General features: G+C 54.9%; 1 protein-coding gene across 6 annotated transcripts; it reads right to left on the bottom strand.

The window, feature by feature from the left end:
- Positions 1-749: 749 nt before the first annotated feature.
- On the bottom strand, positions 750-24,494 carry C1QTNF1 (C1q and TNF related 1). 6 transcript variants are annotated; one of them, XM_043462392.1, is made up of 5 exons: positions 24,086-24,494; positions 8,310-8,421; positions 7,203-7,368; positions 3,547-3,686; positions 750-2,965 (listed from the first exon to the last, which is right to left on the bottom strand). In XM_043462392.1, the coding sequence occupies exons 3-5, from the start codon at positions 7,349-7,351 to the stop codon at positions 2,415-2,417; spliced, it is 840 nt and encodes a 279-aa protein (XP_043318327.1). In that variant the 5' UTR covers positions 7,352-7,368; positions 8,310-8,421; positions 24,086-24,494; the 3' UTR covers positions 750-2,414. The 6 variants fall into 6 exon arrangements, with proteins under 6 accessions (XP_043318327.1, XP_043318334.1, XP_043318316.1 ...); XM_043462399.1 differs by having other exon boundaries at positions 7,203-7,365; XM_043462381.1 differs by lacking the exon at positions 8,310-8,421.
- Positions 24,495-26,733: the final 2,239 nt, after the last annotated feature.

The raw sequence follows: 26,733 nt of genomic DNA, 5'->3' as shown, positions 1-26,733 counted from the left end.
TTCCAAAAGATGGATCCAGGTCCTGACCCCCAATACCTGTGAGCGTGACCTTATTGGAAATAGGATCTTTGCAGATGTAATCAAGGCAAGGATCTCAAGAAGAAGGAGATGGTCCTGGATTTAGGCTGGGCCCTAATTCCAACAACTGGGAGAGAAGGGAGGGGGAGATTGAAGAGATCCGGGAAAGAAGGCCATGTGAAGACAGAGGTAGGCAGGAACTGGAGCAAGGTGGCCACAAACCAAGGAACACCTGGGGCCACTGGAAGCAGGAAAAAGCAAGGAAAGCAGCTTCCCTACCGGCTGTCCAATGGGGCCTCGTCCAGCTGTGAAATGCGTTCATATGAGAAATGAGGCAGTTCATGGCCCAGCCTATGGCCACTGGCTACTCATGTTCCCACGTTCCAAGCTAAAGGCTCCCAGGCCACCAATGGACAGTAGGCGGGGTTCCAGCGGGGGAAGAGAGAGGATAGAAAAGAGGAGGACTTGGGACTTCCTTCATGGTCCAATGGTTAAGAATCTGCCTTGTAATTCAGGGGATGTCAGTTCCATCCCTGGTCAGGGAACTGGGACCCCACATCTTGCAGAGCAACTAGGCCAGTGCTACAACTAGAGAGTCTGTACGCTGCAACACAGGATCCCATGTGTCCAACTAAGAGCTGATGCAGCCAAATAACTAATTTTTTGTTTCAAAAAGAAAGAAAGAAAGAAAGGAGCAGGATTTGGCTCAAGGACCAAAAACTACGCGGGTGTGATGCTGAAACACACAATTCCGAGTTTAATGTTTTCTGGAAGAGCACCAAGGCAGCACAAAGCAGCAGGTGGGCACCCTGCTCACCAGCAGGAACAGAAACACAGTTTTCAAAGTCTGACCAGCAGAGGGAGGGGTGTGGGGACCCCAGACCCCACAGCCAGGCCCGGCGAGGGCAGAGGGATCGGTCAAGATCGGGCATTACCAGCTCGTGAGCAGGAAGCCTCCTGTCGGGCCTAGGGCCCAAGCAGGCAGGGAGACCCCGGCCCTGGGGGTTGATGTAGGGAAGTGGGGGAGGGCTGCCTGGCCAAAGTCAGCCAAGAACTAGAGCACCGATCCAGGCAGCGCCCCCACACCCCGCTCAGAGCTCTGACACCGGCAGTGGGGATATGCCCTCTTTCAGAAGCTAAGCTGTGCCAGGGCTCCGGAGACAGGCAGGGGGGAGCCTTTCAGTCCCTTCCAGCTCTCCCCTGCTCTGAGGCCCAGGAAAGCCCCCTGTTGCATGGTATTGGGCTGATGGTCAAACAGGTCCCAGGGGAGGGTCCTGGTGGGCTGACTGCTGAACCCTCTGGGGTGCAGGACTCTGAGATGGTGTATGAGCAGGTTTTATTGAAAATATTGTGCAATCATGACAGCTGCTACAAAATCAAAGGCCCCTGAGCCTTCCTTAGCTGACCCGTTGGAGAAGAGGGGCAGAAAGCCCATGCCAGGGTGACAGGCATGAAAGCCCTGCCCAGGATGCCAGGGTGGGGTGTGGTGGGGGGGGTGCCGGTGAACAGAGCCACGCAAGGAGGCATGGCTTGTCTGGGCTGTACTGAGCTTTGCTCCTCAGAGACCCACCTGCTACCAGGAGCCCACGGGTTCCACTGAGCAAACTGTCCCCCCAACCAGAGGCTGAAGCCGAGGACGTGGCTGTCCCTCTGAGGAGCTGACACTTGCTGCCCAGTTCGAACCCCCTCACCGTTGTGGCTCAGAAAGACCAGCTGAGCCCCTGGGCAAGGCCACAGGAATGTCCACGGGACGTGGACCTCAGTCCAGCTGTCCTCCAAGAAGGTTTGTATGTGGCCTAAAAGTACTAAGCCAGTGGTTTCCTCTTTAGTGGATACCCATTGGCATCCACTTTAGATCTTATCTTACCAGGAGCCTTCTGCCGCCTGAAGCGGAGACGGCCCTCCTGGGAGCCAGCGGGGCTGGCCGAAAGACAAAAATAACAACTGCCTCCCTCTCTTTTCATGGCTTACTTTGCTCCTTTCACAACCTTTAGAACTGGCTTAATTATTCCCAGTAACGGGAGCAAGGGTGGCTTGCTCTGGGACACTCTGGTGCATCGTTGTCGTGGGGCACGTCTGGGGGGGGTCTCACTCAAGGACGTGTACACAGAGGGGGACTCCCGCAGGCACACCCACCTGGTGACTGCACGTGCAGACACAGTAAGGCTTGGGATCACCCCGCCGACGTTGCTTCCCGCTCCTGTGAGGGGCGTCATGTCGAATGCCAAAGCAGGGGGGCGTGAGGGGCCTGGGAAACCCGGATGCAGGAGGGGCTGACCAGGAGTGGGTGAGGGAGGTTCCAGATGGGGGGGTGGGGGTGGGGAAGGTCCAGCGGAGCAGGGCGGGGCACGGGGAGAAGGGGAGGTGAGCCTGTGGCGACGGAGGCTGGCAGATGGCTAGGGCTCGTTGGCCGGCTTGACCAGGTAGCCGCTGAAGGTGATGTAGGTGTCAAACTCGTCGCTGAAGATGGCGTTCTCCCGCTCGCCCTTGAAGAGGCGCACCCACACCTCATCCTGGTCCCGCAGCTCCAGCATCAGGCTCTGACTCTGCATGATACTGCGGTCGCTCACCTGGGCATACAGGATCACCACCTCCTCCGCGTTCTTCATGATGTGCAGGTACGTCTCCTTCTGGTTCCAGGTGTGCACGTTGAGGCTGAAGAAATAGATGCCAGGCACGTAGCAGTAGAATTTCCCCGTGAACATGTTGAAGTGGCTGTAGAGGTTCACGAACTCCGTGTCGAAGATCACCGTCTGGTAGTAGTCGTTGCTGTGCAGGGGCTTCTTCCGGCCCACGGAGAAGGCAGCGTAGTGGTTCTTGCAGCGGTCCCCGGGGGCCCCCATGGACCCTTTCTGCCCTTTGGGTCCCGTGTGGCCCCTGGCACCCACAGACCCTGTTTTGCCGTATTTGCCTTGCAGGCCCCGGTCTCCCCGGTCGCCCTTCTCACCTAAACAGGACAGGAAAACACACGGTATCAAGCAATCTCAAGGATTATTCTGTTTTCATCCAGAAGCAATCAAAAAAATTTTTTTTTCTTCCTTCTGGAAAATCCTGGCAAAGTAAAGCGTTTATCCAAAAGCAACGGGAGCAGCAGCCAGGCCCACGGCTCCCTTGGAGCAGATGAATTGCAGACACAGGGCCCCGGGGATGTAGGACCCGGGCCGCTTTGCTTCCCGGTTCCGTTGTGCTGGGCTGTGCAAGCTGATGTGCTGCTCGCAGGACCGTGACCCTGAGGCTCGCGGTACAAATGCAGGTGGGGTGAGACCCAGAGCTGCCCTGAGGCTCCTTCTCCCGTGGTCCTGTCCCCAACCTCTCCTCTTGGAAGGGGGCCAGAGCCTCAGAAACGAAATTCCCTCCTCCCCCCTAGATGACAGCATGCCTCAGCTTGGTGCCCCAAGGGAGCCATCTGCCCCTGCCCCCTCCTCCTCCTCCCTAACTCCATCTTCTGCCCCGCCCTCCGATCAGGACAGGGCAGCGCCCCCTCCGCTCCCCAGGGGAAGGTGCCCTCGGCTGGTCTCTGTGCCTGACCTTTCAGGATGGTGATGTTGATCTGCGGCACCGGGATGGCCTGGTACACGGGAGTACCAGGGTCACAGCAGCGGAGGCACCGAGAAGCAGGGCCTTCCTCGTCCTGCCTGGGGCCGTATTTTTCATGCTCTTCTTCATCCCTAAGGGAGTAAAGACATTACCGTGAAAGCCAGGAGCTCTCAGAGCCAGGAACTCCTCTCGTCTTCAGCTAGAGGGTCTGGGCTACCTGACGCGCCTGCTCTCACTCAGATGTGCTCCTCTCTTGCTGTGCTCTGGGATCAGTCGTGTCTGACTCTTTACAGCCCCATGGACTGTAGCCTGCCAGGATCCTCTGTCCATGAAACTCCCCAGGCAAGAATACTAGAATGGGTTGCCATTTCCTTCTCCAGGGCATCTTCCAGATGCAGGGATTGAACCTGTGTCTCTTCTGTCTCCTGCATTGGCAGGTGGACTCTTCACCACTAGCGCCACCTGGGAAGCCACATCTCTCTCCCAGATGTGCTGCCCTGGCTCTTGGTGAACTCTGAGATCCTCAATGAAGTGTCAGAAAGAGCCCCTGCCCTCCGTTAACTGCAGTGACCGTCATGGAAATAACGATGACAAAAACAGCAATAATTTGAGGGCCTGGCAAGATGGAGGCTGCATGGGAGAAATCTGGCACCTCTAGGAGGGGTCTCTGGATGACAGCCCTTGAATGAACGTCGCCTTCATGTATCTAGGGCTTCCCTGGTAGCTCGGACTGTACAGAATCCACCTGCAATGCGGGAGACCTGGGTTCGATCCCTGAGTTGGGAAGATCCCCTGGAGAAGGGAAAGGCCACCCACTCCAGTATTCTGGCCTGGAGAATTCCATGAACTGTATAGTCCATGGGGTCGCAAAGGGTTGGACACAACTGAGCGACTTTCACTTCATTTCACTTCACTCAATTGGGAACTCTGACCTCCAGGATTCTAGAAGACACTATGTTAAGCTGACTCATTTGCAAATGAGAGGGCTCAGCCAGACGTGTGGGATTCCTAGGAGCTGCAGTAGCTGGAGACTCTGCTGTCCTGTTCACAACCTGACTTGGAAACGGGCTCCTGAGGATCCCGGGGAGAGCGTGGGGAGGGGGGGAGCAACTGCTCCATGCTGCCACCTCCCGGCGTCACGCTGCACTGCACCGTGCTCTCTGCGGCTGTTTGGTTTTGACAGCACCGTCTTGGAGGTGGCACAGTCCTCTCATCAAGCGGTCAGCCCCTTGTTTTACTCTGCTCCTATTTTCAAACCACAGACAATCCAGGAAAAGGATCTCCATGCCCTAAATTCAGCCACCTACAAGCTCTAGGGGCTTCCCTCGTGGCTCAGTGGTAAATAATCCACCCGCCAATGCAGAAGACTCAGGTTCCATCTCTGAGTGAGGAAGCGCCCTGGAGTACGAAATAGCAACCCACTCCTATGGTATTCAATACCGAAAAATGGTATTCTTGCCTGGGAAATCCCATGGACAGAGGAGCCTGGCGGGCTTCAGTCCATGTAGGGGCGCAAAAGAGTCGGACACGACTTAGCAACTAAACAACAAGTCCTAGACTCTCAGAGGAAACCCTGCCCCCCACCTCCCAGCAGAAGTCTCCACAAAATTTCCATGAGTCGCATTCATGAGAAGTGTCCCAAGCTGACGGACCTTCACTGCTGCTCAGCCCTGGAGTCTTCTCTTTCCAAACCCTGTCTCCAGCAGCGGCAGCAGCATGACCACTCATCCAGAATGGGACCCTGAGCCTCATTACAGATGCTTCTCTGGCCTTGCCGCTCCATTCTGAGAATCATGCAGTCCTGAGGGGTCAGCCCAGTCCACCATCAAAGTACCTCCAGGAGCTGGGCCCTTGGCTCTCCCCACTTCTGGGACCACTGGCATTTTGAATGCTCCCCTGGAATTCATCTCTCCCTTGCCAGTTCATCCCCTGCTCTGCCACCCTCCAGAATTCTTTCTAGAACACCATGAAATGCAAATCGCTGCACAACTCCCCTATAGATGAAGCTCCAGAAAGATCCTTCCTCACCAGGCTCATTCCATCCTCCCATCCTCCACCCTCCAACACTGGCTCCCACTACTCAAAGGACCCGCCAGCCTTACACAATCAGACACTGGAACGGCTGCCCTTCACACATGTTGTCCTGGCTGCCAGGCAGCTTCCCCTTCTTCTGTGCCTGGGATGCTCCCCCAGTGACCTTCAAGACCCAGTCACTTCTCCACCTAACTTTCCCCAACCCACCCACCCCCACCCACCACATCCATTTTGTGGACACACTTGTACTGCAGAGCCAACCTCACTGAAGTGGGTCGTCCGTGTCTGTGCCCCCACAGCCTTGGAGTTCCTGCAGCCCAGAGACTGTGTTGTCATTCATGTGTGTGTCCAGTGCCTAGCGGATGGCCACATCAGTAGCAGCACTTGATTTGTTTGTTGATTTGTTTGTTGAATGAAAAGAAGGAGGAAGATGAGAAGAAAAGACAAAGGTCAAGAATGCTGTTGTGTGTGTGAAAGGGTGAGTCACTCAGTCATGTCCAACCCTGCAACCCCATGGACTGTAGTCTGCCTCTGTCCGTGGAATTCTACAGCAAGAATACTGGAGTGGGGGGCCATTCCCTTCTCTAGGGGATCTTCCCAACCCATGGATGGAACCTGGGTCTCCTGCATTGCAGGCAGAGTCTTTATAGTCTGAGCCAGCAGAAAGGCCCAGGAATGATGTTCCTTTGCCCCAAACCTATGCAAGTCCAATATATTCCAAGTCAGCCCAAAGCTGACTAGCGAAAAGTGCTGAATGAAACTCAAAGCCAGCACTGGGCGTCTAGGACCTCTTGTTTGATGAATGACATTTCCATCAGTAATCCTAAGTGTTTTATGTATCACTACAAAATATCCCAAAGATCCTAGAGTCTGTGTATCACTGAAGGCATATGTATATGAAGTGAAGTGAAGTGAAAGTCGCTCAGTCGTGTCCAACTCTTTGCGACCCCATGGACTATACAGTCCACGGAATTCTCCAGGCCAGAATACTGGAGTGGGTAGCCTTTTCCGTCTCCAGGGGATCTTCCCAACCCAGGGATCGAACCCAGGTCTCCTGCATTGCAGGCGGATTCTTTACCAACTGAGCTATCAGGTATATGAAGACAATGCCATGAGGAAGAAATTCATAACTTTTCAAGGAAAGCCACCACTTCCCGTGTCAGTCTTCACGCATTGTCTCCACCTGGCAATGTGATCAGACAGCAGGGTGGTGGAGACCACTCTCGGGCTAGCAGTGTCCCTGCCTTCTACTTCCAGGTGGTGCTTAGAACTCTAATAGATACACTCAAAGGACAGGCAAGAATGCAAAGAAACCAAAGCCTGGGGTGGGGGGTTGGCATGTCCTTTTTTTAAGGATGTGACTGCAGAACCTCAGGCAGACCCACATTCCTCTGGGGTTGGAATGAGGCTGGGTTACTATCCGCAGTTGCAGATAACACGCCCGGGTCACTGAAAGGAGAAATGCTGCCTCCGTCCCCCAGCTCCTCAGCCTCAGCCTCTGCCCCTTCTCCTCTGGCCGTCAACAAGCACTCGGGGGTGGGGGGGCGGCCCGGACTTGGCCCTTATCCCCATCACTGAGCCGGAGCTCTGGGACCCACGCCCCGCGGCCTCACCTCTCAGCATGGTCCATCGGCGGCTCCCTGGTCCCCTCCTGCTCCTGCTGCTCCTGCTGCCCACGGGGCACTCGGCCCAGCACCAGACCGCAGGCGAAGGCCAGCAGCAGGCAGCACGCCAGCGCGAGTCCCAGCCCGCGGGAGCCCATCTTCCCGCCGAGCCCTGCTGGGGAGACACACGGAGGGTGTGCGTTGGAAGAGCCCCACCGGGAAGAACAAGCCCATGGAGCTCGCCCCAGCCACCACGCCGGGAGGTGCTTCGCTGCCGCTCCTCCTGGGAGGGTGATCACACACTCACACACTCAACACATTCACATACCTCGCTACACACTCCCACATGTACACACAAACCCCAGTGCACATTCGTGCACATACACACATACTCACACCCTCTCTCACACAGACAACACACACTCATACACAAATACACTCCACACACACTCAAGACACTCAGCACACTTGAAACACACTCAAATCCATACTCTTGTGTTCACACTTGCACACTCGACACACTCGTGAATACTCCCATGCACTCACATGTGTGCACACTCAGGCACACATGCATGCCCATCCCCAACATGCACACTCTCAGCACACTCACAAACTTAATACGCACAGACTCGCACATTCCACCCTGGAGCACCCGGCTGCCTGTGGCTGTTGAGCCTGGCTCTGCCCAGCGCCCCCATGCCTCCCAGGAAGGAGACCCCTCAACCCTGAGCTCTGCAGATGATTGTGTCTTGGCCATGTTAGGACAATGAGCAAAATCCCGAATGAATTTGGGGGTCCACTGTGCAGCGACCCTGGCCCAGCCGGCATCGTGGGGGCCGGCGTGCAGGAAGGTGTCAAGTTGCCCTCTGGCCACCAGGTGGCCCACCAGTGAGTGTCCTTGAGCATCTGATGTGGGGGTGGGGGGTGAGTCCGCCCAGCCCCAGAGTGCACTTATCATCATCGAAGCCAGCTCCATGTCTCTCCAAAAAGCTCTGGACAGGACCCTCTTCGTCCAGGATTGAGATAGTCCTTCTAGAAAGAGCTGACCACTGGGGAGTTTCCCAGTGATCCCACTAGGGGGCACTGCTTGGGCTTAAAACAGACACAATATCCCACCTGTTTCTCAGTCCGCGTTACCACCCTGGCCACCCCGGGCCAGCCGTGGGGTTTACACGCGTGTGGAGACAGGAGTCACGTGCGCCTCGGCTATTTCTGGCGGCTGGAAAACCTCCCATCATGGAAGGGAAGACAGTGGTCAATCCCAACCCATTTTGTTCACCAAAACATACAATTTAACATGGAAAGGGCTGACGAGGACACTAAATTGGACCCTCTGGACTGCGCAGTGAAAGGGTTGAAGCTGGGAGAATAAGAACGCCCACCCCCCTTCTCAGCCAGGCTGGGGCTGGGAAACAGGCCTCATGAGGAGCAAAGCATCAGAGCAAGGAAACGGAATCAGAAGGGCCTGTCTGATTCTCTGATCCTTCTTTAATTCCTCTTTTCATGTCTAAGGGGAACGAAAATAATGAGAGCAAGTTCTGTTTTTCTTGGTAATCGTCTATCCAGGTGAATGTTCCTTTCACACGTCTTGGGCCTCCGTGGACGTACTTCACCTCCCCTGGTTCAGAGACCTCGCAGCCCGGGAGGGCACGAGCCTCTCGTTGTGCCGACTCTCAGCTTTGTTCTTCTGTGTGTTAGTGGGCTCGCTGCTTTAGTGCTGAGGACAGAATGCTCTGGCCACCCTCCCTGCTGGAGCCCCATGCCAAGTCAGGAAAACGTGGGGGAGGCAGAGGACCAGGACCCAGAGCCAAGGGAGCTGAGGCTCTCCCAACGGGTCCTCAGAAATACGATGAGATTGAGCCAGGAAGGCTGGCTTCCGCAGGAACCCCACCCCAAGCCCCCAACCCACACTTCTACCACCTCTTTAATTCTCTGCACACCCCCTCCACGTTCTCTACCTGCCAAGAGTCAGAGCCCAGAGACCTTCCCAATGACCTAGAGACTGGTTGGAACCAGGCCCCACCACTCAAAATGTTCACTACCTCACCTCCACTTCACAAAGAAAGTTTGTACTTATAAGTGTAATTCGTAAAACACATATTAAAAGGATCTCTCCTGGACTTTCCTGGTTCCCCAGCGGTGAAGAATCCACCTGCCAATGCAGGGGACACAGGTTCAATCCCTGGTCCGGGAAGATTCCCCTCGCGGCAGGGCAACGAAGCCCATGCGCCACAACACTGAGCCCGTACGCTGCAACTACTGAAGCCCACACACCTTAGAGCCCGCACTCCACCGACAGCCGCCCCAGGCCCGGTGCTGGGGATCGCGACAGCATTTCCCTTCATCAGTACAACCCTATAGGTTAGGGTTCCTGCTGAGATTACTTCCTCATTAATAGGTTTTACCCCATCAAAGGCCTCAGATGGACCTGCAGTGAAGCCTTTAAGGAGACAATATTCATTCATTATTATACCAAATTTACCACTGAAGAAGGGCTTCCCTGGTGGCTCAGATGGTAAAGAATTCGCCTGCCATGCGGGAGACCTGGGTTCGAACCCTGAGTTGGGAAGATCCCCTGGAGAAGGGCATGGCAACCCACTCCAGTATTCTAGCCTGGAGAATCCCCATGGACAGAGGAGCCTGGCGGGCTACAGTCCATGGGGTCACCAAGACTCGGACACAACTGAGTGACTAAGCACCAGTGAGGAAAAAATGACATCGAAAAGTCGATCAGCCTAAGGCTGCCCAATTTTTAAGCTGTGGGGGCTGGATTTGAATTCAACAGGCTGCCTTCTGATCACATCAAAATCCTACCCAAGACCCAACCAGGTGCTTCATATTCCTCCTGAAGGTCTCCCAGACCCTGGTGCATGACTGTGTGCTAAGTCACTTCAGTTGTGTCTGACCGTGAGACCCCATGGACTGTAGTCCCCCAGGCTCCTCTGTCCATGGGGATTCTCCAAGCAAGAATATTGAAGCGGGTTGCCATGCCCTCCTCCAGGGGATTTTCCCAACCCAGGAATCGAACCCACGTCTCTTATGTTTCCTGCATTGGTAGGTGGGTTCTTTACCGCTAGTGCCACCAGGAAAGCCCCCCAGACCCTCAGCTGCAACCAACTCCCCCTGCTCTTTGTTGTGTTTCTCATATTGTCTCATCCTGCAAAGAGTTTTTCTTGGCCGGGAAGTTTCTGCACTGCAGACCCGTGACCTCCTCTGGGCCTGGGACATGGTCTTGTTCATCTTGGACCCGCCAAGCATCCTGCAGCACCCTCTACTTGACAAATATTTGTCAGATTGAATTCTCCAAATTTGTTTATTGCCCTATTTCTGTATTTCCTCTGTTTTTCCTTGGCGCCTTTATAATTACTCTTGTTTTCCTCTTCAATGCCAAACTTGCATCACTTGAAAGGAAAAGAGGTTTTCCTTTCTTTAAACATCTTATCCCCCCTGAATTCAAAGTAATATATAATTCATTTGGGAAAAGTTGGAAAATAACAGCAAAAGGAAGGAAAGTGTTATCTTGGATTCCTTTGCCCCCAGGGTCCCTCAGCCTCGGCACCAGGGATGTCTGGGGCTGGACCAGCCTTTGTCGTGGGGCGGAGGGAGGGGGAGGGGCTGTCGTGTGCACTGCAGGATGTTTAGCAGCATCCCTAGACTCCACCCACTCGCTGCCATCAGCGCAGCCCCACCCCCAGTTGTGACAGCCGAAAACCTTCTCCAGACTTTGCCACGTGTCCCCCGGAAGGCAGGAATCCTCCCAGTTGAGAACCAGTCCTCCACCCCCGATGGAAGCACCCTTCTGCACGTTGGTATGTCTCTTTCGAAGTCTAGAAAGGGAATTTTTCTGTACCTGGGTCAGAAGAGATGGAGACCAGGATGCAGCTGGGGAAGGGGTGGTGATATCGGCAGGGGTGGAGCCGCGATGGCCCGGCAGGGTCGGAGGCGCCAGGCGGACTGACAGAGGGCAACAGAGGTTGGAGGTTCTCCTCAAGGACCTCCTCTTTGGAGCCAAGGCAAACCCAGATTGAAACCTTTCTCTCTTTGCAACTATCTTCAGAACAAATTCCCCAAGTCCCACAGCAAAGTCAGCATCATGACTATGATCATTTTACTCACTTTGGGGCAAAAAACAGTGTTGCCCAACTTCCAAAGAAACTTGGCTCTGGCCCACTTTAGTGATTTCCAGTGAAACAAAGTCCCCTGCAATGGAGGGGGCGTGGACCCCAGAAAGGTGACTCAGGAGAACATGCTGTGCTTAGCGAGGCACAGGAAGGACCTGCTATGCAGGTCCAGGAAGCGGCCCCCTGGACACCTCGGCCAAGGGTGTGTAAGCCTTCTGAATCTGGTCCTGCACGGTCCAGTCTCCTGGCTGCCTTGCGGTCAAGGCGTCTGAGGTCGTTTCCAACATGACTCAAGTTCTGGACTTGCCCATCCCAAACCCTGCAAGACACTCAGTTGCCAGATTCCATGGCAATTCCATGAACATCTTTTTCTACCACTCACTCCCTTCAGGACCTGCGGCTCCTCTTCTCCTCTCCCTCAACACTCCCCAATCCCCCTGCAGCTTAACCTCCTCCCATCTTCCAACAGTAGGTGGGAGGGGAAAAGGAGGAATTGGGTCCATGGCAGGGTCTGGAGGAAGGCAGGCAGGGTGAGAACACTTCCTGGTTAATTATTTTTATCTTCCAGAGCCCCGGAATGGATGTGTGGGGAATCCTTTAAGGAGAGAATTTTCATATACAAGTTCAAGTTTCTTTATATCTGTTTAAAAATCTTCCCATCACTTTGGGGGGCCCGCCCACTTCCAGGGTGTCAGCCAATGTTCTGACAGTGAACTCCCAGCCCTCAGGCTCCACATGTTTGCCTCCGTTCCTTGTGGTCACACCCAGCTCAGTGCCCTTTGACAAAAGCATTTTATAACCATGGTTTTCCCTCTTCCCTGATCATCATCAGGTAACCAGCTGCTCTGAGAGGCGAGAGAAGCCCGGGATCTCCCTGGATTAGAAGGAATTTAGAAGACAAGTCCAAACGGCCTGTGTAGCTCAGGAATTGCCTCTCAGCAGAAAACTGGACACAGCCACGGTTTCCTGGACGCCCGTGATGTGCACAGCATCAGGCAAGAGCTTGGGGGGCAGGGATACCACCGCACACTATAAACACCCCATAACCTCAAGGCCATTACCAGCCAGTGAAGAAGACAGATACGTGCCCAATCGCAGCTCAAGGCAGAACAGCAGATGTTGACTCAAAACGAGACATTCTAGAGGCTTCCTGGGTGGCTCAGTGGTAAAGAATCCACCTGCCAATGTAGGAGACACGGGTTCAATCCCTGATCCAGGAAGACCCCACGAGCCGCAGGGCAGCGAAGCCCGTGCACCACAACTATTGAGCCATGTGCCGCAGCTACTGAAGCCCGCGGGCCCTAGAGCCGGCGCTCCACTACAACAGGGGCCGGGCAATGAGAAGACCACGCACCACAACTACAGACTAGCTGCCATTCTCCCCAACTAGAGAAAAGCCTGCTCAGCAACGGAGACCCAGCACAACCAAAATGAAACAAACTAAAAATAAAAAAAGATACTCATCTACAAAAAAAGAGAGAGAGAGACATTCTAGGCCCATGCTGTGTGCACTGCAGTGGCCACTAACCACCTATGGCTATTTCATTTTAAACCAATTAAAATTAAAGAACATTCTAAGGACTTCCCTGGCAGTCCAGTGGTGAAGACTCCACACTTCCATAGCAGGAGGCAGGGATTTGATATCTGCTTGGGGAACTAAGACCCCGCATGCCGCATGGCATGGCCAAAAAGATAAAATAAATGAAAGATCATTCTAAATTCTGTTCCCAGTCACGCTAGCTGCGTTCCAGGGTCTCGGTGGCTACGGGGAGCTGGGAGCTACCATACTGGAGGGCACAGAACAGAACATTTAAATCACCGCGGAAAGCTCCATTGGGCAGCTCAGTCCTATTAACATGAAGTTGGGGGGGGGGGGGGCGGCGGTGGGGAGTAGGAAGAATGAGCAAACAGCAGGCCAGAAATCTGGGAGTCATTTAGATGCCTTCCTCTCACATGTCCGCCACACCGGATCAGTCACCAACCCTCTTTAATATCTCCTGAAGGTCTCTGCTCCTCTGTACCAGCTGACATTTTCCAGGAGCTCTGGCCGGGTCCCAGACCTCAATTCACACCCAAGACAAATATCTTCGTCTGGCTTTCCTAGGGCCTGGATGTCAACCCCCAAATTTCACACACATCTCCTGAGAAAGCTGGGCCTAAGATAGGATGTCTTCCCACACCTAATGTCTTCTAGGTAAGAAGATGACTTGGCTCAGCATCCAATCAGAGCCTGTCTCAACGCAGCATCAACCATCCCTCAGCCCAGCAACCAGCACATCTGCTCCTGCGCCACCCCCACGCCGGCATCTCCTCTCCACCAGAAAGGAAGCCCTGGGGCTGCCCCTCTCTGCTTCGACATCTGGCGGAAATTCTCCACTTGAGATGCTCAGAGCTCTCCAGCTGCTGCAAGAAGTCCTCTGGACTCAGATCCTGAGGTGCCCAGAAAGGAGAAAGCCCCATGTTGGGGTGTCCCCTCTGGCCCCGATGACCATCAGGATTGTCTAACACATGGCGTCTGCTTTCCTTCCCCAGAAGCCATTCATCACACTCAATTTCCATTTACCAGGCTCCTCCAGTGATGGGCAGGAGGGAGGCAGAGTGACTTCCCCTTGATAAATGACGTTTGCTCACCAATCCCAGGAACCCAATTCATGTCTAATTTTCCCTTCTTTAATGGGGCAGCCCCAGCTGGTCTTGGGCCCTCTCTGGCTTCCTCCCAACACGCTAGAGGAAGCAGCAGTGGGGGATAGGCATCCTTTATTAAAGGAACTCCAGTCAGGTAAAGAATTTGCCTGCAAAGCAGGAACTGCAGGAGACGCAGGTTCGATCCCTGGGTTAGGAAGATAACCTGGAGGAGGGCATGGCAACCCACTCAGTATTCTTTTTGTGCGTGTGTGTGTTTTCCTTTTTTAAAAAAGTTATTTATTTATTTAATTGGAGGCTAATTACTTTACCATATTGTGGTGGTTTTTGCCATACGTTGACATGAATCAGCCACATGTGTACACATGTCCCCCGTTCCCGAACCCCCCACCCACCTCCTTCCCCACCCCATCCCTCTGAGTTGTCCCAGAGCACCGGCTTTGACCCACTCAGTATCCTTGCCTGGAGAATCCCATGGACAGAAGAGCCCGGCGGGCTACGGTCCATGAGGCAAAAAAGAGCCAGACGCAACTGAATCAACTGAGCACACATGCACGCACACGCTGGTCAACTGGGGGTGAGCTGAGCCTTTCCCAAAAGATGGAGGCATTCTGGCACTCATCTCCCTCACCGAATCTCCCTCTTTTCCTTTTTCTAAGAAGCTGTTCTCTGGCTTAGAGGAAGAGGGTTTGGGGGTTTATTTGGTTCCCTCCAAAGCCCCAGGCCAGAAATGTCATTGGAGTCTTCCAGGGCTACTTGCTGATGAACAAGCAAGGGCTTCCTTTGCACTGACTTGGGACCAAACAGCCAAGGAAAGAGGGGCCAGGCTTCCTCCCCATCCTGAAACATCTCCATCCTCTCCTGGGGCAACTCACTGTGCCTAGACCAGAAAGAGCTCACCTGGAGCTGAGAGCAGATACTGCCTACATCTCTGCCCAGGCCCTGCAAACCAGGAGACCACGTGGGATGCAGGCGGCGGGCCTTCGGGGGCACCTGGCCAGCCCAGCCTCCCCAGTGCAAACAAAGATTTCCTTGACTAGAGCCCTGTCCTTAGATCACCTCCCAGCTGTGAGGCCTCGGGCGGCAGGCTTGCCCCCGCTTTGAGAACCGTGCGAGAGAGAAGAGCCACTGACAGCTCGTGCCTCGCCGGAGCCCGCGCTGCAGGTGGCCTGGCCCCCGGCCCACTGCCCCGCAGCGGTGACACCCTCGGAGGGCTGACCGCCCCCAAGACGGAGGGTGGAAGTAGCTGGGAATTCCACAACCACCGCACCATCCCTTTTACAAGCAGCACAACCGTTTTCAATTTTCTGGGACCTGAAAATCACTGCCGTGTTTTACAGCCATCTCCAGGGGTGGGGCGGGGCGGGGGGAGCTTGGCAAAAGGTAGAACGTTGTCCCACATCTAGTGGCTTCTAAGTCAAGGGTGTAATTTAGCTCAGCATCCAACAGTCCCGCCGCCTCCTGATCCAGCCCAGACAGCTCTGGCGTGCGCTGGGGAGCGCCTGCCGGCGATGACCACCCGCCTCTCTGCCCCCACTCTGGCCCACCCTGTCTCCCCGTGTTTACCCTGCGTGACCTCCCCTTTAGAGACAGGTGTTTTCCAGACTGTGTCCTCAGCCCTCAGCCCCTCTCACTCCAAACGCTTTCTGCCCGTCTTTTCCTGTACGATGGCTTCAGCAAACGGCTCCTCAATCCTTGTCCCCAGCAGGCGTCCCTGACCACCAAGCTCTGGGCCTGCTCTCTCCAGAACAGTGGCCTCTGGCCCCTGGGGCCAGATACATGAATGACAACTAAACAAAGTGAAAATTTCCATTCTCCGTCACTCAAGCACGTCTTACACGGCTACCCTCTTGGACAGCACAGCTGGGAGGACACATCCATGGTCGCAAAGTCCTATTGGACAGGGCTGGTCTGGACCCAGGTGTCCAGCTGTCTTCAGACCAGGTCTCCTCACTCTGTTGAATGCTCGAGCCCCTGGTTAGTTCACTGTCTTCTCCCTTGGCCCCCACCAGCCCTGCTCCTACTCCTGCACGTACAACTGTTCACACAGGGGCCCCAGGCTGGCACCTGGGAGACCCCTAGACCCCTGCTTCTCCTGCACCATCACCAGGCCTCCTGAAGGTCTTCTCTCCCCATCTAGGTTGCCATCACCGCTTTTCTCTCAGTCCTGCACTTGTATCGCCTCTCCTCTGCCTTCCAAACTGCTTGCCAGAGGCCACTTTCAAACCTGCACATCTGAATGCCACCCTTGGCCCCAAAGGCTTCCCATGAAAATAAAGGAAATGTTTAAACTCTTGAGTTTCACCATCTAGCTCCCGTCTCATCTCTGGCCCCTTCATCCCCATCCCTGCACCTGTATCCTTCACGCCAGCCACCTAGAGCCACCGGGAGTCCCAACACAAGTCACACCACGTCTCATTCTCCATCTCTTTCTCCTGCCACCTTCCCCGTCGCCGTGTCCTTCAGAGCCCAGCCCGATGCCACCTCCTCCAGGAAGTCTCCTCCCCTAGCATCTGGCACAGAGTGGCTTCCTTGTCTGGTCCGCTCACAGGCCAGGAGGTCCTCACACACAGGAGATGCATCTCATTTCACACGCGTCCCAGGTCTGACTGAATTCCACGCTCCATTTCAGGCCTTCTCAAGTAACAGAGCCATCGTCCAAAGAGGACTCAAGCCAGTGTGTTCAGATCTCTAATTCGGAACTTGGGTGGTCTGTGGTGGGGGGGAAGGGAAGTGGGGAGAGTGACCAAGGACACACTAATACGTGTCGTCAGAATGCTGAATCCTGGTGTGACCAGGTAGCCATCTTTGCCTCAAATGCTCCTCTTATCAGCACTCAGAAAGCCTTTTGCTTCAAAAAAAAGAGTTACGGGCTTCCCTGGTGGTCCAGCGGTTAAGAATCTGCCTGCCAATGTAGGAGACACAGGTTCCATCCCTGGTCCGGGAAGACCCCATGTGCCACGGGGCAACTAAGCCCATGTGCCATGACTGAGCCCGCGTGCTGTAGCTACTGAAGCCACATTCCTGGAGCCTGTGCACGATGAGAGGAGCCACCACGAGGAGAAGCCCATGGACCCCAATGAAGAGTAGCCCCTACTCACCACAACTAGGGAGAGCCCAAGAGCAGCTACAAAGATCCAAAAAGAAAAAAAATTAAAAAGAAGAATAAGAGTTGCAACCCACTGCCTCCATCAACCAAAGTTACAAGCCACCTCAAGATCCTGCAAAAGCCGTCTAATCAAATGATGGTACGTCCACACAATGGAAAACTGAAAACAAGGTGGTTGGTCAGGGCGGCAAACTCAAGTGCCTTTAGCCATCGACCGTGGTCTTGGGTATAATGTCATAGGAAGGGGTGGAGATTGCGACAAACCAGGAAACACATGCTCCCTTTAAAGGCATTTAAATAAACAAATAAATGATGCTGGGAGGTGGGCAACTTCAGCCAGCAGCACCAAGGACTGACCTCTGTCAACAGATGAGTATTTACGGGCATGAAAAGATGTTCATAAAATGCTGATGAGTTTAAAATGCAGGTTGAAAACAAACGTATGTAAAAACACATCCACACACGCACACAGTAACTGCAGAGATCCGAAGGCCACCCACCTGGCTGCTAACAGCAATTATCTCCGTGTGATGAAAATATGGATGTTTGCCATTTTCTTATTTTAGTGTCTCTGGGGTTTTCCCCTATAATAGTCACATATTTTTTTCACATTAAGTACACATTATTTTCCACTTAGAAAAATGACAAATAAGCCCCACCCCGGGGATTGAGAGAGCATTTTGTTTATTCTGAGGAATGTGAGTCTATGCGAGGGAAAGGAGAATGGGGGAGGGGCTTGGGGACGCCGTGGCAAGTTTGGGGCTCAAGCCAGACTGTGTGGAATATAAATTGTCGTCGTGCTGAAGTCCCATGTTCTTTCACAAGTGTGTGCTGAGTGTCTGCTGAGCACTGGGAAGAGGGCTGGGTTCTAGCAATGTGATGGAGAAAGAAGAAGACACAGCACTCCGATCAGGCAGCAGAACCCTGGAGCTACCGTGGATACCGGTTATGCAGGAAGGAGAAGGCACCGGAGCGGGGCTAGAATCAGGCCAGCCAAAGAGAACATGTTCTCCAGGAGCAGGGGATTTGTTCTGCCTTTCACACACCAGTCACTGGTGATTCGCTCCTGAAGGAGGCTGCCTGCAGCCATCAAACAGGAGGAAATGGAGAAGAACCCGTGAGCCCATCGTCAGGCATGGTCAGGCGTGTTAGTGGGCCCGTGAGCAGCCCTGTCAATTACCAGAGATTGCTTCTAAAAAGCTCTCCCGCAACCACTGGTTAGGCACCTGCTGTGTGCTGGGCTCTGGGCACACGCCTTACGGAGGCTACTGCCCTTGACCCCTACAGCCACTTCGATTTCTCCAAGGAACCAATGGGCTCAAAGTCAGGGAGTCACCCACTCAGGCCCTGCTGTGGCAGATGCTACAACTCAGGTGAGACCCGGGTGTGTCTGACAGCAGAGCTCCTGCCGCTGTGCCTCAAGGGGGACAGGTAGGATGCCAGGTAGGATGAGCTGGTTCTACCAAACCACGATCCAGGGGCACCGCCCCCCCACCCGCCACCGCTGCCCCTGCTGGGCAGGCATCTACTTGCTTAGTTCACTCGGTTACTGCGGGAACAGCAGCAGCGGCCCCAGGCCCTGCGGAAACTATCCACCAGCTGAACCCTTGTGTCCATCCCTCCAGCAGTGCTGAGGGCCTGTCCCAGGCCCAGCACCATGCGGGGAACCAGGGCATCCCTGATAATTGTCTCATCAAAGTGATATGCTAAGATCTCCTGGGGCCGCGTCTTGATGCCCACTGCTGAAGCTGAACTCCTTTGGGTTTAGACACAGAATCACCAGGAACCCCCCCCCCTCACTGAATGGAAGGGCGTGGGGGCTGTGGCCCATGAATGTAGATGTTGAGGGCACTGTTCTTGCAGGTTAGAGAGCTAACGGTGCATGGGTGAGGTCTGGAGGGGAGGGAAGGAGGAAGCACACAACTCCTGGGGATGGTGAACGTCCCACCCCGATCCCCATGCCCTCTGATGCTCAGAAGCAACGGGGTCTGAGGCTGAGTGCAGCTAGCAGCGGGGAATGGTGTTAGAGAATCGACGTTGGGGGACTTCCCTGGAAGTCCAGGGGCTAAGACTCTGTGCTGCTAATGCAGGGGGTACAGGTTCGATCCCTAGTCAGGGAGCTAGGATCCTGCATGCTGCATGGAGCGGCCAAAAAAATAATAATAATAATCGACATTGGGGATGGACTGAGTGTGCCCTGTGTCTGCCTATCCCTCAGAGGTTGCCTGGGGTCAGGTGTGGGGGCCCCAGAGGAGAGGTCCCTGCAGAGAGGGAACCAGGAGAAGAATACAGTATCAGGAGGGAACAGAAGTGGAAAGGACAAGCATCGAACTCCAGCACAGCTCCCCAGCTTCCCAGGCCTGGCTCTGCTTGCTCCATGGGGGACATTCTCAGGGTCTCTTCCTCATGGGTCTACCCAGATTACAGAACCATGGGTCTTGTTCTCACGTGAAAGTGTGAGTCGCTTAGTCGTGTCTGACTGTTTGCAACCCCATGGACTGTAGCCCACCAGGCTACTCTGTCCATGGGATTCTCCAGGCAAGAATACTGGAGTGGGTAGCCAGATCCTTCTCCAGGGGATCTTCCCGACCCAGGGATGGAACCCAGGTCTCTCACATTGCAGGCAGATTCTACCACGTGAGCCACCAAGGAAGCCCCTTGTTCTCATAACTATGTCTTAAATAGAGGGAGGAAGGGAACTTCCCTGGTGCTCCAATGGTTAAGACTGTGCTCTTCCACTGCAAAGGGCACGGGTTTGATCCCTGGTCAGGGAACTAAGATCCTGCATGATGCACTGTGCAGCCAAAAAAAAAAAGGCAGTGGGGAGAAGTGGAAGGTGGGGGATAGATGTCCTGAATGCTGGAAAACCTGAGAGCCAGGGCCACTCCGAACCCCACCCAGATCCACCCATCTCTCACCAGAACTCACTTCAGACTCTTCACAAGCAGAAAGAGTCCAAGTGTTTCCGAGCATACCCCAGTCACCCACCCTGACCACCAGCCTCAGAACCTGCAGGCAGAGGGGCAGAGCCCAGCCCAGCCAACGTCTGGCTTGCACCCGCCCGCAGCTCCACCAGGGCTGGCAGTCTTCCCAGGCGAGGCCCTTTTCCTGTGCTGGTCCCCAGGGCAGAGGGCGGCTGGTAACCAGATGTCCCCACTTGCGGAGGGGGTGCAAGGGAGGCAAAGGGTTTGGGGCCTTCCCCCAAGTGGGATCCTCCAGTGGCCAACAGCAACATCAGGCCCAGCACAAGGCAGCACGAACCTGGTGTCCACAGGCTCCCCACAGCCCCACGGCCTGGCCCGCCTGTCTGCCTCCCTTCCCATCCTGCGGCCCTGTCCCTAGCCTCCTGCCCTACTCCGTCTCATTTCAAGGAAAATTTCTACACAAGCCAGGGTGGTGGTCAGGCAGGGAAGTGGTCAGACATGGAGGAGCAGGCAGGCCCAAAGCGCTCCTGATGGCCATCCTGAATGGGACAGGAAGCCGGGACAGGACTGCCTGTGCTGTCCACAGCTGGAGAGGGGTTCACTCCAAAGCCCCCTGGGCAGGCCAGGGACAGCTGGGTGGGCAGTGGGGGCCTCCCACACCCATTCCGCTTTGAGCTCAGTCCTGGGAAGCAAGCGTGGGCAAGGACGAGGGGCTTCACAGGGTCTGAGAGTTGCTTCTGCCTCCAACTGCTCAGGCACTGCTCGGTTGCAGCCTTGACGAGGACCCAGGGATAAAGATGCCCCCAAAAGTCTCAAGAGCTCCCACGCCTGCTCACGGCACCAAGCCACTCTCCAAGAGGCAGGAAGATGAAGGTCAGAGGTCACAGGCCGCAGTGGCAAAAGTTTCACCATGGGCTTGGGGAGGAGGGGAAGAGCCAGTGTGCCCGCTTCTGCATGTCTGTAGTTAAGTGCAGAGCTGGTCCTGCCAGGCCGGGGATGCCCAGGCGGGGCCCCAGGGATCCTGAATCCTGGGAACCAGGGGACCGGCTCCTTGGGCTACCCCGAGAGCACGGAAGGAAGCACCTGTTCAGGCTCTGATGGTCCTTTTCCAAATCCTTCTCTATGTGAGCAGGTGGTCCCTCGCACTGTGGGAGAGGTCAGTTCAAGGAGATGTCGAGAGTCCCATCCAGGAAGCTGCCCTGTCTCATTTGACTTTATGAGAAGGCAGACTTCAGCAGGTAAAAACGGGAAGAAAATAATTAGCCTTAGCACACGTGGTAGTTAAACCACCAAGATGAAGTGTCCTGGGATGCCATCGCCCCCACTGAAGGTCGCTGGGCTCTCAGAGCGGGGGGACAAGGTTGCTTCCAAAACAACCATTTCTCTCTCTAGTGGCTGAGCAGGCAGAGTTACCTTAAGTTGTCAGCAGAATGTGGGGACCATAATAGAAGGGAAACTTTCTATTCTTCCTCTACTTTGCAAACTACCACCTCTCGCCCACGATCCTGGAGCCTCAGCCACCCCCAGCTCCGGGAACAGGGGCCCACACAAGGGTCCGGCCCGGGAAGACAAAAACCCAATGACAAGCTCACATCCAGTGAGGGCGCCCAGCAGCACGACTGTATCTATGAAATTCTTTTCATCTTTGTTTTGATGGGTAAAGTTCAATGCCAGAATACTTGGTTTATGAGTCATGCTAATTACAGCTGGGGCGGGGGGGGGGGGGGGGGGGGGGGGGGGGGGGGGGGGGGGGGGGGGGGGGGGGGGGGGGGGGCGGTGGGTGGAGGGAAGGGAGAGAGGCACCAGGAAGAACAACAGAAAGAAGCATGTTCCAAAAGAATTATGCTGTGCTGGTTGCCCTGAATAGGGAGGTTACATCTCAGGAATGAGGCGGGAGTTGCCTGCAGGCTTCCCGGGGCCATGTCGGCTTTCTCAGCTCCCACCTGCGAGCGTGCCCCTCGCTGGCTGGCTGCACCTGCCCCAGATGGGCAGTGGTGTCCTCTGGCTGAAAGACAGTCCATCTAAGGCCTCTAGCACCTGCATTTCTCTGTCCCCCTGACCCGCTGCTCACTTTGGCATCCCAAGAGACTCAAGGTGAGAGAAGGAAGGGGGAGCAAGAGATCCAGAGGAGAGGGCCAGAGTCCCTGGGAAGCAGAACCTGGCTGTCCTGGCCCCAAGGAACTTTCTCTGTGGGCAGCTGGGAAATGGAAATCTGCAAACTTGAGAAGCTTAGGTTTTCCAGCCTCCGTTTGGAAAGATGCACATCCTTGAGCAAGTCATATCCCTCTTCTGGGCACAGAGATGCAGGCCTCGGGTCCTCCACCTACTGCCTCTGGGCAAGCCACGGTCTCTCTGAGCTTATCAGGGATGACAGTGCCATTGGTAGGATTGTTGAGAATCAGCATTTGCTCATTGCTTACTGTGTGGGAAACACATACACACACGCGTGCGCTATCATCATTTATACTGCTACTATTATTGTTGGGTCATCCCTAAGCTCCTCTTAGCGCTCAGGTTAAGGAGAGTAGAGAAGGGTGGAAGAGGACAGCTCAACCCTCTGGTTCCCCATCTCCCTTTCATCTGTATGTTTCAGTCCCCCATCTCCCTTTCACCTGTATGTTTCAGTCCCCCATCTCCCCTTCACCTGTATATTTCAGTCCCCCTGTGTGAACACAGTTCACCTGTGTGTTTCCAGCCTCTCTGGTCAGCAGGGACAGTGAGCAGGCCTCGTGGAGCATGTACTTCTTCCCCGGCCTCTCCCGGCAGCACACACAGTCAAGTGCCTCTATGTGTGACCTTGCACGTGGGGCTGTCCGCGTGCTTCCCTGAACTATAAAAAGCAAAGGCCCAGCAGCCTCTGAGGACCTCACATCCTCCCCCCGGGGACCCAGGATGTAGCTGGCGGTTGAGAAAACTCAGTTTCTCAGGACACTCCCCATTTTCAAAGCTTGGAAGGAGGAAACTCCTAGTGTGCCAAACTGCCTCCGTTCTTAGAAACCAAATGAAAGAGAGAAGAGACAGGAACAAGTCACAGAGCAGTCCTCCCTCCCGAGGGGGTCAGCCTGAAGCACGCTGGGGTCCCAGGGAAGACACGGCAGCCGTGTGCGGCGGGGCCCAGGCTCACATGACATGCGTGCCCTGGACAGGTGGGCTCACACCGGTGCTACGGAGATGCCTGGCACTTGGTGCTGCACCGAGAGGCATGTGCCGTCCGGAGGCTTAAGGGCAGCTCAGCAACTCCAGCCCCAACCAGGGCCACCTTCGTGGTGCCGGCAGACCAGAGGGTCCCCGGGAAAGCGACGTTATTTTTTCCTGTCCAGACTGGATCCCTTCCAGGAACACCAAAGCCATTAGATGCAGGGGCCAAAGTCAGCATTCCCTGTTCTGTATGGGGTCCAAGTTGCCCACAGGCAAGGCTGGCTCTCATGTGAGCCAGGAGCTATTGGGGCAGGGGCTCCCCACCAGGAGTAGGGGGGACTTGGGTATCATTCCTTTCCTTTTCACACCCCGAGAAGAGTGAAGCAATGTAAACATGCCACAAAAATCAAGGGAGGTCCAATCATTCCCTGGGGCTTCCCAGGTGGCTCAGTGGTAAAGAATCCGCCTGCCAATGCAAGACACACGGGTTCCATACGTGAGTCTCGAAGATCCCCTGGAGGCGGAAATGGCAACCCACTCCAGTATTCTTGCCTGGGAAATCCAATGGACAGAGGAGCTTGGCAGGCTACAGTCCATGGGGTCGCAAAGAGTCAGACACCACTTAGGGACTAAAACAAACAAACAAAACCAGTCATTCCCAACAGCATCTGCCACGGAGCCTCCTGCTTCCTGGTCACAGAGGGAGACCACAGCCACGGCTCTCCGTGGCATCTCCACCAAGGCAGGCAGCAGCAGGAACCCGCACCGGACCCTTCCTGCAACTTGTCTTTCTGCCTCTTGGCGACAAGTGCCCCCGACCCCTCCCACCACGCTCCTCGCCCGCTGCCAGCCCCAGTCAAGGTACCGGTTCTCTGAGTATGCTGAAGCCAGAAAAAGGAGCTCTGGGCCCCACTACCCTCGCCCCCGCACACACACCCCGCCCACCAGGCCACCTACCGCCAACCACCGGCGTCCGGGAGCGAGCGGGGCGCCCGCGTTCTCCCCGCGGCCTCTCTTACAGCATCTCCCAGCGGCGGAGCCTCCTCCCAGCCAGGTCGAGGGAAGACCAGACTTGTCGAAGGAGAGAGCAAGCAGGAAGGAAAAAAAAAAAGAGTCCTCCGGAACAGAGGGCCCCGAAAGTTTGCGGGGGAGAGGGGTGGGAGCGGAGGTGGTGCAGGCAACAGCCGACCCCTTCCCAGCACCTGGATCGCCTGGACTCCGAGGTCTCTTTGACCAGAAGCGGAAACGCGGTTTCTCGAAAGTAGAGGAAGAGCCGAAGAAAGCGGGACAGACGTGTAAGGAGCAAATCCCGGCCAGATGTGAGCGGCCGCGGAGCCTCGAACGCTCCCAGCGCATTTTATCCAAACAGCAGCCGCCGAGGATTAACTGTGTGTGTGCCCGGGGGGAGCGCCCGCGCTGCCCTCCTCCTGGCCACCCTGGGAGCCGGAGGGCTGGGAACTGGCCAGTGCGGGTGGGGCTCTGAGGGTCTGGATGTCCCTCCTGGTGTGGGGGTGGCCGGGGGTCCAGGACAAGGAGGGTTGGGAACTCCCAGAGTTGCTGGGTGGCAGGGGGCTGGGCTCCAAGGTTCTCAAGGGACACTTGCAGCCACACCACCCCCATCGGTTCCCAGGTGGTGGCAGACCCGAGACATCCAGCTGGGGTCCAGGGGCCACCGACAGGTTTGAGGGAATCTGTGAACCCCCAAACAGAATGCAAAATGGCACATGTGCCCGCGAGTGTGCACACACAGGTGTTATTGGACGCTGACGGTCTAATACTTTGATCAGATTCTTAGAGGAGGCTGTGATCCAAAGGTTAAGAACCCCGGCTGGGGGTGCAGACTTTCTGGGTGACATGTGAGCCAGGGTGGGGCCAGCAGGGATGTCAGCGTTTCTCAGTCTCTATCGGGCCTTTCATTCCTTGATATGAAAAACAGACATTTTCTCCATCTTATACAAAAGTTCTTTTGCAACAGCGTCCTTTGCCCCCCCTCCCCCTTCCCTGCATCCTGACAACTGCCCTAGGCTTCTCAAGAGCTGCCCCTGGTCAAGCCGGTCTCCATCCCCAAAGTCTGAGATAGTTCTAGCATCTTATCATATCAAGAGAAGTGAAACAATCTGTCTTGAGAAACACAACTCTGTTGTGATGATAAAATTGTGGGGGGAGGAGTTTCTCCCCGTCTCCCACGGTCTCTCCAATCTGTTTGGATGTCCTCCCTGCACTTTTTGTTTTGTGATCACTCCTCCCAGGACCTCTCCCACTGGCTCTACTCAGTCAGGAGATGTAGAAGCAAGGATGCTGGATTGGGGTGCTCGGGGCAAAGCAGAGAGACTGAGTCTCACTCTTCCTCGCCTTGGAATTTCTTCTCCACCTCTGTGCTCCACATGTCTGCCTGGAAAGCTAAGATATCAAAACGAGAGGAGGAGGGGAGTGCATTTCTGACATGCACCCAGCACACCTTCTCACCAGGGCGAGCTGAGAATGGTGGCGATGGAAGAAGACAGAGAGGATCTGGGTGGTGGAGAGACCCCGGCCATCAACTCGCTTCTGTGGGAGCAAAGGCACGAGTGACCCTGATCCTCCGTAGCCTTGGAGAACTTCAAGGACACCATGGAAAGATTAAGTAAATGCTTTTCCCCTGGAGATATGGTTTTATTTCAGCTGGCGTTAGAAGACTCAGAACTGCTCACGATCTTTGGCATGTGTCTGAGACTTGGCAAACCCTACATCCCTGGTAGCTTATCCACACAGGAAAACCCAGAGATAAGCTCGTCTTCATTCCGTGCATAACCCGAGGACACTTCCCGGTCAACAAGACCCCAGGCCAGCACACCCACTGACCTTCCTCTAGTTGTTCTGTCCTCGAATAACCTTCAAAGCAGGGAGATGGCAGTAATTGAAGAGGCCAGTAGGCTACATCTTCATGCAGCCCCTGTGGGTTCTTCCTGGACATTAGAGGATTCAGGTCTTTCTCAGAACTCCTGTGAACTGGGAACCCCCTGAGTGCAATGGGAAAGCCCTCCTTTGTCCTGCCTAGGAGACTCAGATCTGGGAAAGTCCTGGACCAATACCAGAATTCAATGTGCATGAAGTTGGGCATACAGCTTGAAAGAGAAACAGACGTGGAGATGGAAGGTTTGTTCCCTTCTTGCCTCCATGCAAGATGGCTTTGGTGTCGAAGAACTAAAAGACAGTTACCTCTAAGATCATTCCAAGACATGAGTTCAGAGGCCCAATATAGAGCAGAGCTCTAGAAATACAACCAAAGAGGGACCGTCCCTTTCAGCAGCAGTTGGCTTGTCCTAACAGGAGGCTTCGAGTCTGCAACCAGGGGATGCTGCCCTACCTCGGTGGGTCTTAGTCTACAAAGCAGAGCCAGGTCCAGGGTCTCTTCCTGGAACCTGTGAAGACAGATGTGTCCAGAGTACAATGCAACTGTCACAAGCATCCTACCCAGTGGGCTTTGGGTGGGGCCCCTTCATCAGACACTTGTGTCGTCTTTAGTGGGATAAAGGAAAGACATGCATAGTCTCACAACACTTTAAATCACATTGTTCTTTCAAATTTTTTTCATGCCAAATTGAGGGGAACACTGTGTTTTCAGA

The sequence above is a fragment of the Cervus canadensis genome, chromosome 1 (genome assembly GCF_019320065.1).
Source record: "Cervus canadensis isolate Bull #8, Minnesota chromosome 1, ASM1932006v1, whole genome shotgun sequence".
NCBI lineage: Eukaryota > Metazoa > Chordata > Mammalia > Artiodactyla > Cervidae > Cervus > Cervus canadensis.
This window is presented reverse-complemented; position numbering and strand designations above follow the sequence as displayed.